Here is an 11,252-nt window from a genome sequence, read left to right on the forward strand (position 1 = left end):
GAGATTGAGCCGCGATTGCCGGCTCATCCTCGCGCGCTTTCACTCGCACATAGAGCACACGGCGCGCGCCAACGATTTTGTCGCCTGTGGACTTTATGCGGGACCCCACGGCGCCACCGATGGCAGAAATACGCCTGGTGTGTCCACATAATGCTATTGCAATCAAAAAAAGGGGTTCTTAGTGCACTATGCTATTGGTGTTTTATAAATGATAAATATCAACAAATAGCATCACGAAGATGCGTCACGACGCGCGTCATCAACTGCATTCACGAGCAACTGTGTGTCGTTGCTCAGTTCCGGCCCTCTTCTTACATAGGTGTACATTGCAGTGAAAATTGTTACGCACAGCAGGACAGCTGCAAGACTCACGTATAGAAAGACGTTCGGGTTTTTGTCCATGAACTGGGCGACAATTACTGGCATTGTCATTGATCCGATAGCTGCTGCCACAATCGATAGGGACATCATCTTATTCGTGATACTGATGTAGCCAGCCGTCCAGGAGACCAAACCTGCGTTTATGGGGCCCTGACCGATACCCGTGAGTGCTGCCCCGACCCGGAATACCGTAGCATTTGTAGCACCGAATGCGACAAGCACAGCTGCTGTGGGAACGAGAATGACGTGAGCGAGCACTACAACCCAGAGCATGGGCATTTTGATGGTCACGACAGCCGCAGTCAGGCGACTCGCCACGTAACCGAAGAAAAACATGGCCTCGACGCCAGTGGCAGACGACTTGGAGAAATGGAGGTCGCTTTTGACCGCGAATGTCGCCAGCATCTGAGACGTTGTGATCTCAAGCGCTACTAAAACGCTTGAGTAGATACACATGAATGCTAGGACAGTCCGGGTGAAACGGACGGGAACGCGGGGTTCGTTGTCGTCAGAGGGCCTCTCGTGTGTGGCGGACACAGCATCTTCTTTAATGTCGCTCCTGTCCACGAAGTACAGAACTACCATCGAGACGGTCAAAGCTAAATAAAAGCCACCGACAATTCCGAAGGCGCAGTAGACGTGAGTGGTGCCCCTGTTTTGTCTCGATGAAGAATGACTCCACTGTTCGACAAGTTCGACGGGAGAGTCGCTCGAGTGCTTCCAGCTCGGGTCTGCGATTTCGGTAGCGTTTGTTGCGGTGGCGTTCCCTCCTGTACCCGTGGATAGGAACGGTCGGGCAATGAACGGCCCCAGGAGACCCCCGATACCGAAAGCCAAGTGCAAAACTTGCAGTGGTGGGCTGGTGTTCTCTGACCACATTCTGATGATCCACACGTTGGCACCTGCACGCAAGTAAGCAACACGCCATATTCCATGTGCACTACGTGTTGTTGAGAATGTTTGATTCTGGTTTATAATATAAAAAGAAAGCTCGCCCGGAACAGTCGGCCAGATCAAGAGACATGATTATGACACGAAGAATAGGCGTTACACGAATGTATACTGATTATTCTCGCTCATCCTTCTCGCTTCGTACTACACATTTTTCGTTCCTTTGTTGGTCTGGCCCATAGCGCCCACTAACTTTAGATTCCTTGTTTCTAAAGCTCGGTATATGACACGCCCTCAGCGCGGTTGAGCATCAAATGTTTTTAAGAACCATTCAAGAGCAACAACTGCTTTTCTAAATTCGACGCTTTACGCCCACCTGTGCGGAAAGAAGCCACGCTGAGTCCCCACAAGAAGACAGCAACGTGGGCCATTGCCAGATATCCACTGAGCGGAGTCATGGTCACCGTGATGGAGCTCGCTACCATCGCCAGAATTGATACCACCTGCGTGTTGTACGTGTCGTGAAGCTTACCTCCTGTAAGACAGAGTCAAAACGCCAACAACAATGCTCTATACTCAGTGAGAACGCAAGAATTCACTGCATGCTCCGCCCAAAAAGCCACGTTGGAGCTCTATCCCTCCCTGATCTGGATTATTCGAAGAGGCGGACATTACTGTCACAAACAACCGAAGCACATATTCAATTAGCTGACAAGAATTCACTAAATTCTTAATCAATAGTTTTACAGCACATATTGCTATTTACGACACGTAGCCGGTGAGTTTGCAAGACGCATCTATTTGAAAGGAATCTCCAGGGTGACAGCAGTTTCGACACGTTATATCCCAAAGTGTGGGACGAAATACATGGGCGTACTCAACAATAGACCATATTCACACCATCAATCAGGTGGTAGAGAAATGTGCGGAATATAACCAACCCTTATGTATAGCTTTCATTGATTACGAGAAAGCGTTTGATTCAGTAGAAACGTCAGCGGTCATGGAGGCATTACGGCATCAGGGTGTAGACGAGCCGTATGTAAAAATCCTGAAAGATATCTATAGCGGCTCCACAGCAATCGTAGTCCTCCATAAAGAAAGCAACAAAAATCCCAATAAAGAAAGGCGTCAGACAGGGAGATACGATCTTTCCAATGCTATTCACAGCGTGTTTACAGGACGTATTCAGAGACCTGGCGTGGGAAGAATTGGGGATAAAAGTTGATGGAGAATACCTTAGTAACTTGCGATTCGCTGATGATTTTGCTTTGCTTAGTAACTCAGGAGACCAGTTGCAATGCATGCTCACTGACCTGGAGAGGCAAAGCAGAAGTGTGGGTCTAAAAATTAATCGGCAGAAAACTAAAGTAAGGTTTAACAGTCTCGGAAGAGAACAGCAATTTACAAGAGGTAGCGAGGCACTGGAAGTGGTAAGGGAATACATCTACTTAGGGCAGGTAGTGACGGCGGATCCGGATCATGAGACGGAAATAATCAGAATAAGAATGGGCTGGGGTGCGTTTGGCAGGCATTCTCAGATCATGAACAGCAGGTTGCCATTATCCCTCAAGAGAAAAGTGTATAATAGCTGTGTCTTACCAGTACTCACCTACGGGGCAGAAACCTGGAAGTTTACGAAAAGGGTTCTACTTAAATTGAAGACGACGCAACGATTTATGGAAAGAAGAATGATGGGTGTAACGTTAAGGAATCGGAAGAGAGCAGATTGGGTGAGGGAACAAACGCGAGTTAATGACATCTTAGTTGAAATTAAGAAAGAGAAATGGGCATGGGCAGGACATGTAATGAGGAGGGAAGATAACCGATGGTCATCAAGGGTTACGGACTGGATTCCGAGAGATGGGAAGCGTAGCAGGGGGCGGCATAAAGTTAGGTGGGCGGATGATATTGTTACGTGTAGCTGAAGCCCAATGCTATATACACTCTATTTACAGAGGCGCTAACGGAAGGCCAAAATGGTGACGCTATATCAAGCGGGCCCAAGTCGTCTTCCTCCTCCTCAGTGCAGCCACACTGTGGCGGCTGTTCCGTAGCATCACCCCCGGCAGTAGAAGCACCGTTCCGGTGCTTAGTCTACACATCCGCGGTTAAAGGTGTGTGGTATGGCTTTAGTCTCGCCACGTGAACGATGTCATTTGCAGCCGATGATGACGCTGAGAGGTCGGCGGGGATGACTTCATACGTGACATCGGTCACTTGTCGCACCACACGGTATCAGCCAGTGGAGCGCGACAGCAGCTTTTTAGAAAGGCCCACACGTCGAATGGGTGACCAGAGAAGTACCAGAGAACCCGGAGTAAAGTGCACGTCGCGATGGTGGCAATCATAGAGGCGTCTCTGATGCTCTTGTGAAGCCTCGAGACGGGTGCGGGCGAGCTGGCGCGCGTGGTCGGCGTGTGCGATCGCGTCGCGGGCGTATTCAGTGGCTGAACGCTTGGCCGAGGGCAACAAAGTGTCTAAGGGCAACGCGGGTTCTCGGCCATATAGGAGATATAATGGTGAATAGCCGGCGGTGTCGTGACGCGATGAATTATACGCGAACGTCACATATGGTAAGTGAAGATCCCAGTCGTGGTGGTCGGTCGCGACGTACTTCGAAAGCATGTCGGTGATGGTCCGGTTGAGGCGCTCCGTGAGGCCGTTGGTCTGTGGGTGGTAGGACGTGCTAAACTTGTGCTTCGTCGTGCAGGAGAAGAGGATGTCCTCGACGACTGCCGACAGAAAGCTGCGGCCACGGTCCATGAGTAATTGGCGCGGAGCACCGTGCACTAAAATTATGTCATAGAGCAGGAAGTCAGCAACGTCAGTAGCACAACTTGTCGGGAGGGCTCTGGTGATTGCGCACCGCGTAGCATAATCAGTAGCGACGGCGACCCATTTATTTCCGCAGCCAGAGAGAGGAAATGGTCCAAGCAGGTCTAAGCCAACACGGAAAAAGGGTTGCGGTGGGATGTCGATCGGCTGGAGACATCCAGCTGGAGGTGTGGCGGGCTTCTTCCGGCGCTGACAGGGCTCACAAGCGGCAACGTAGCGCCGCACGAAACGGGTGAGACCCGGCCAAAAGAATCGACGTCGTACACGGTCGTATGTGCGCGAGACGCCCAAGTGTCCAGCCAAGGGACCATCGTGAAGTTGTTGGAGGTCAGTCGAACACAGGTGCGATGGAATTACGAGTAGAAGGTCAAGGCCGTGTGGATCGAGATTGCGGCGGTATAATGTCCCCTCCTTGAGAAACATACGGAGAGAGGCGAAGCCAGGCGTTGACTCCAGATGGTCGATGAGGGCTCGTAATGAAGGATCACGGCGTTGCTCGTTGCCGATTTCAAACAACTGGGACACAGAGAAAACGCAAGCGATGGCGTCCGCATCAGTTGGTTCGTCGACGGGGTAGCGGGATAAACAATCGGCATCCTGGTGCAAGCGTCCCGTCTTATATACTACGGAGAAGGTATATTCTTGCAGGCGTAACGCCCAGCGAGCGTGGCGTTCCGTGGGGTCCTGAAGCGAGGATAGCCAGCAGAGCGCGTGGTGATCAGTGATGACCCAGAAGGGGCGTTCATACAAGTATGGACGAAACTGGGCAACAGCCCACACAACAGCGAGGCACTCGCGCTCTGTGATTGAATAATTGCGCTCGGCGGGTGATAGAAGTCGGCTGGAATAGGCTATAACGCGATCATGTCCACGCGGGCGTTGTGCTAACACTGCTCCTATACCGTGACCACTGGCATCAGTTCGAACTTCCGTTGAGGCAGATGGGTCAAAGTGGGCCAGAATTGGAGGCGTGGTAAGGAGAGTAGTGAGCTGCGAAAAAGATGCGGCATGGTCAGGGCCCCAAGAAAATGGGGCGTCTTTCTTCAAGAGGTCCGTAAGGGGACGTGCGATGGTCGCAAAATCCTTCACAAAGCGTCGGAAATAAGAGCTATAGCCCTACGAAACTACGAACGTCCTTGGTAGACTTCGGAAAAGGAAAGTTCGTAACGGCGCGAATTTTGTCTGGATCAGGTCTCACGCCTCTGGCATCCACGAGGTGCCCAAGGACGGTGATTTGGCGGCTAGCGAAGTGACATTTTGACGAGTTCAGCTGGAGACCGGCGCGGCGGAACACGTCAAGAATCGCTGAAAGACGGTCTAGATGCGTGTCAAATGTAGTCGAATAAACGATGACGTCGTCCAGATAGCACAAACAGGTGGACCACTTGAACCCCTGAAGCAAAGAGTCCATCATTCGTTCGAAGGTGGCGGGCGCGTTACAGAGACCGAAAGGCATCACCTTGAACTGATAAAGGCCGTCAGGGGTAACAAATGCAGTTTTCTCTCTGTCCATGTCGTCGACGGATATCTGCCAGTATCCGGACCGTAAGTCGATAGAAGAAAAATAGGTGGCACCGTACAGGCAGTCTAGAGCGTCATCAATACGTGGCAAAGGGTATACGTCCTTTCTTGTGATTTTGTTCAGGCGACGATAATCTACACAAAAACGCCACGTTCCATCATTCTTTTTGACAAGTACGACGGGAGAAGCCCTGGGACTACAGGAAGGCTCCATAATGTCCGATAACAGCCCGTTCTGACGCAGAAACACGATATGGACGTCGGTGAATAGGGTTCGCATCGCCAGTGTTTATTGGATGGGTCACGACGGACGTTTGACCTAAGGGTAGATTGTCAAAGTCAAAGATGTTGCGATAGCCTTCAAGAACGCGGCAAAGGGCTTCAGCTTGAGCAGGTGTAAGGTCAGAGGAGACCATCTTCTTAATGTCGACGTCAGTACCATGCGATGACGTCACGGCATGCGCTGAGCTGTAACGATCTTCCACTGTGAATGGCTCGACCTCATCATCTTGCAAAGCGCGAATTATAGCCAAGGAGATCCCCTGAAGTAGAACTTGCGCGGTTAGCGCGAAATTGACAAGTGGAAGGCAGGTGTGGTTGCCAGTAATTTTCAGCACAGTGCGCGGCACTATAACACCATGTGTAAGCATAACGGCCGGAATTGGTGCTGCCACGTGATTGCCGTCAGGTACAGCTTGTGAGGACAAGTCTACGTGTGTCACAGAGTGAGGTGGTAGGCGAATAAAATCTATGCAGCTCAGATGGCTTGGAGGCGGGTCCACAGGGTTGGCAAGAAGAGGCAAGTCAAGGCGAAGTGAGCCGGCCGAACAGTCAATGAGGGCAGAATGATGGGCAAGAAAATCCAGACCGAGAATGAGTTCATGAGGGCAATGCTCGATGACGGTGAAGAGAACGACGGTGTGTCTCTCAGCAATGGTCAGTCGGGCAGAACACATGCCAACAATAGCGACAGTCCCTCCGTCGGGGACTTGTGCAACTCGGTTCGGGGCAGGCGTCAGAACTTTCTTAAGCCGACGGCGAAGAGCAGCACTCATAATGGACGCATGCGCCCCGGTGTCGATCAACGCGCACACAGGAACATTGTCGACGAGAACGTCGAAAAGATTCTTGTTCGTGGGTAAGGTGAAGCGAGGATTTCGTGCCAATGTCGTCAATGCAGCTTCACCTCCAGTAGCTGTACTGTCTAGTTTTCCGGTCGGGGGTGCGGCGAGTAGGTCGGAGAAGGAGCACGGCGAGACGGGGGCGAGCGAGATTGACGACGGAAGGGAGAAGGCGACCGGGAGTATCGGGGTCGTGTCAAAGGCGTCGCAGGGTCAGATGATGGGGTGGGCATAGAAGGGGCGAAGGGAAAGGACGCGGTAGAGAGGCGAGGGTGGTAATTAGGAGAATAGCGTGTCGGGGAAGTCCAGCGGCTGCGGCAGTGGCGAGCGACATGTCCAATGCGTCGGCCGGTAAAACAGATCGGCTTGTCGTCCACGGTTCGCCATTCGGAGGGGTTGCGCTGTCCATAAGAGTAAGAAGGGCTCGGTGGGGCCGTGCGTGGAGAGAGAGGTTCCGAGCATACGGAACGAATGGAGTGCAGGCCGACGTTGGACAACTCTTGACGGACGACGGCCTGGATCAAGGAGATTGTCACCGGAGAATGATCAGGTGACGGGAATGAAGGGGCCGCCGGTTGTGCCGCTTCAACCTCACGACGAATGATGCGGGTCAAGTTGTCACATCGCGACGGCTGGTGGAAGAGGTCCTCACAGGATGACGTAGCAGCTGTGTTTGGAAGTCGCATGATGTGCTGGGATACCCGGCGGCTCTTAGCATGCTCGAGACGGCGGCACTCCTTGAGGATCGTATCGATGCTGGTGACGTTCGTAAACACCAGTAAATTAAAGGCGTCGTCAGCAATGCCTTTGAGGACGTGATTAACCTTATCGTCCTCAGACATGGTCGGGGCAGCCTTGGCAAAAAGGGCCAAGACGTCGAGAATGTACGACACGTAGGACTCGGTCGACGTCTGTACACGTGTGGAAAGGGCTTTCTTGGCATTGACTTGGCGACCGAACGGTTTGCCAAAAAGGTCGCGGAGCTTCTCTTTGAAGAGATCCCAGCTTGAGATCTCCTCTTCGTGAGTCTGGAACCATGCAAGTGGAGCTCCGTCGAGGTAAAAAAGAACGTTCGCAAGCATAATAGTCGGATCCCACCTGTGACTGGTGCTGACACGTTCGTATAAGTGGAGCCAGTCGTCAACATCAGGACTGCCGGCTCCGTTGAAAACACCAGGATCCCGCGGTGGGGAAACGGCAACGTAGGTCGGGGCTGCAGGCGGAGACGGTTGTGTAGATGATGTGCCGCCAGCAGGAGCCGAAGTTGCACTGTCGCCGTTGCGACCGCTGCGAAGCTCCATGACGGGTACGAGGAACGTCCACCTCCACCAAATTAATGTTACGTGTAGCTGAAGCCCAATGCTATATACACTCTATTTACAGAGATGCTAACGGAAGGCTAAAATGGTGACGCTATATCAAGCAGGCCCACGTCGTCTTCCTCCTCCTCAGTGCAGCCACACTGTGGCGGCTGTTCCGTAGCAATATTAAGAAGCTTGCAGGGACAACATGGCGACAATTAGCACATGACCGGGTTAGTTAGAGAAGTATGGGAGAGGCCTTTTTCGTGCAGTGGGCGTAGCAAGACTTATGATGATGATGATGGTCTCCAGAGTGGTGTCATACAGGAAATTGCTTCCAATGGATGCGCCTTGAACTCTCACCGGCTACGACTCGTAAATTGCAATATGTGCCGTGAAGTAAAACAAGTGAAATAGTGAATATTAAAATTCAAATTATAGTAATTAAAGTAAATAAATTATAGTACTTTAAATTAGTAATAATAGTATATTTAAATTTTTTAAATTTATTCAATTTTGTTTCGATTTCTCGTGCAAGTAATGTCCTCCTCTATGAATAGTCCCGCTCAAGGACTAGAATTATGGTATCTGCAAGAGGCAGTTTTAAACAAATTTCTAACAACTTATAAATGATCATCCCGTACATTATAGCTACCGAACAATGCATTGATACATTGAAAGAAGCTCGCCTGCGTCGTAACGTCCCGGAACTGTGCAAACGTAATTCCTTGGAGCGTCTGTAGAAACTCTCTTTGGAATGGTCAGTGGTGTTGCCACTGCCAGCTTGGAGGTTCACCGACTGTAGTTACCTAGTGTGGCTCGAGGTCTTTCTCAGTCACTAACAAGGAACGTTTTCCTAGCCTAGCTGGTGGTTGCTAATGGAGATGTTTACCACCGGAGACAGATATACAGGAAGTTCTGCTAGTGTCGTCGCTTGTGCTCCTTGCTGCGTACTCCTCCCTCTAGTGGTAGATTTGTTCTTTAAGCCCTATAAGATTGATTGCGAGTAAATCTAGCCTACGAAACTTCCTTAACTATATGTTATCGTAGAACGCACTGTGTATAGTAACGTGCCTCGCCGTTAAAAACCCTCTTTGCACTGAAATGACCAGCACTGGTCTATAGGGATGCCTTGAACTGTTGCCAACGTCTCGGGAAGGGAACTTCTTTTTCGTCAGGGCGAAGTCCCCTTGTCTTTCGTAGCCTTCCTGGCTAAAAACATTTTTTTTTTAATTTCAATTGCATTAGTCTGCCTACGCTTTCTAAGTCCACATCGTTTGTGACCAAACTCTCTATATCCAACCTGTGTCTCAATTCTTTTCTGCATAAATATACTGTAGTCCCTGGCGCTACCCTAATTTTGGGCTAATCTCCATGATCGCCTACACGTGGAATCTCCACAAGAGCATACACTATGCTACGCGACGACTCTGGTTTGGTTAACTTACCGAGAATTGATCCCAGTAGGCTGCCCACGCCACGGGTTGTGATGAGATACGATACGTCGGCGAGGCTTGAGCCATATACCTCCGTCAGATCCAGCAGCGCCACTCCAGTCATGGAGACGACCAATCCCTTTGCGAAAAATGTGAACGCCGGAGGGAGTGAATGAAAATGCATGTCACTGCGTATACTATTTTACATATGGCTGGAAAATGCGACTGAGATCTGTACACCAAGCGCTAACGTGCTTAAATTGTGCATCTCTATGTTAATGGTATAATGTTTAAGATAACTTGCTGTAAGGAGAAACGTGACAAATACCGGCTTTTCTGTTCCCACAGCCAAAAAAGGCGCATAAATTGCACGATGCGTTTTCGCCAATGGGAGTCCAGCATTTAGTGGGTCGCGATTTAATGCTAAAGACATAACCTGCGTAAACATAATATAAGATATGATAAGCATAAAGCATAAGATAGGCATAAGCCCGACTGCGATACCGGTGATAGACGCCGCCATAAACAAATTGCCCAAAGTTGTACAGCTTTTAAAGGTTCAGGGTGTGTAAGCAAGATTGTTCCTACCGTTGCTAAATTACCGAGGCTCAAGTTGCACGTCCTGCCCAAGTTCAACCACAGCTCCTTGCAAGAAGGCAACCTTGTGTAATCGGTGTGGTACCTGTTGGAGTGACGATGTCGGCACTGAGCACCTCAATTAACACCGAGCGATGCATGTACGCCACGCCCCTGACGGCATTGCGACGAACACTGGATGCCAATCTTTATCGGATTATTATCCATAGATAAGCACGTAGCGGTCGTGCGGTGATTTCCCATTGTGAGATATAATAGGTTCATTGATGTGTGACAAGTGCAGCTTAAGTTTCTGGGACAGTGTTATCACCTGTAATGAAGAAAAGCAGACTAAATTTTGAAATGTCTTCTTTTTTCTCTATCTCATGGTTATTTGTGTTCTCAGTATTTCTCTCAACAATAATTTATCATTCATTTTTCTCATAGCAGCCGGCACCATCACCAGGTTACATCTCTTTAGTACGTCAAATATTTAAAAAAAAGAAAACGTTCACAGTCACTTTAGCATGCGCTAAAGATGATGAAGGAGAAAGTCTGCGCGCTCGCGAAACATTCATTACATTACTTGACATTTTCATTCGAATGCGTTGTTACTTCCCATTACTTCTTTACCCCCAGAAAACGTCGTGTGTTTGAGTACCTTAACTCTCCCTTAAACAATTATGTCTTAATTAACTTCGTCCTAAATAAAACCAAAGGTCGCGGTTTCAACTCCAACCAAAAGTCGAGGGTTCGAGTGCAATAACTCTATGTTGGTTAACTGTGCGTTAATTAACTTCGCCTTAATGAACACTAAAGCTAGCCTGCTCGGCTCTCGACCTTCACGATGTCAAATAGTCAACTTTGAGAGCCCGGTTCACCCAGATCTTCATTATGCGTCGTGGGTTCGAGTGCCTTATTTCGTCTTAATTAAAACCAAAAGTCGTGGGTCCGACTCCCACCAAAGGTCGTGGGTTCGAGTGCTTTATTTACATTTGTATTGGTTAAAACCAATGGGTATGGGTTCGAGTCCCACCAATTGGCGTGGGTTCTGCCATCAATGGTGGTGCCATGAATTTTGGTGCCATTGAAATTTGGTCCCACCAAAAACCAAGGGTACGACTCCCACCAAAAGTCGGGGGCTCGAGTGTCTTAATTAACTTTACCTTAATGAAAACCAAAGGTTG

General features: G+C 49.7%; 1 protein-coding gene across 1 annotated transcript; it reads right to left on the reverse strand.

Moving 5' to 3' along the window:
- Positions 1–231: 231 nt before the first annotated feature.
- Positions 232–9,613, reverse strand: LOC126528895 (sodium-dependent glucose transporter 1C-like). The gene is made up of 3 exons (XM_050176485.1): positions 9,502–9,613; positions 1,649–1,807; positions 232–1,283 (listed from the first exon to the last, which is right to left on the reverse strand). Exons 1-3 carry the CDS (start codon positions 9,611–9,613, stop codon positions 232–234), a joined length of 1,323 nt encoding a protein of 440 aa, XP_050032442.1.
- Between the last annotated feature and the right edge of the window lie 1,639 nt (positions 9,614–11,252).

The sequence above is a fragment of the Dermacentor andersoni genome, chromosome 8 (genome assembly GCF_023375885.2).
Source record: "Dermacentor andersoni chromosome 8, qqDerAnde1_hic_scaffold, whole genome shotgun sequence".
Lineage (NCBI taxonomy): Eukaryota > Metazoa > Arthropoda > Arachnida > Ixodida > Ixodidae > Dermacentor > Dermacentor andersoni.

Bases quoted from the DNA above. Each gene is read 5' to 3' on its own strand.
- LOC126528895 (XM_050176485.1), bottom strand. From the start codon at position 9,613: ATGACTGGAGTGGCGCTGCTGGATCTGACGGAGGTATATGGCTCAAGC. The intron at 1,808-9,501 runs GTAAGTTAACCA...TCTGTCTTACAG, and splicing joins CCTACTGGGATCAATTCTCG to GAGGTAAGCTTCACGACACG. The intron at 1,284-1,648 runs GTGGGCGTAAAG...ACTTGCGTGCAG, and splicing joins CGTGGCTTCTTTCCGCACAG to GTGCCAACGTGTGGATCATC.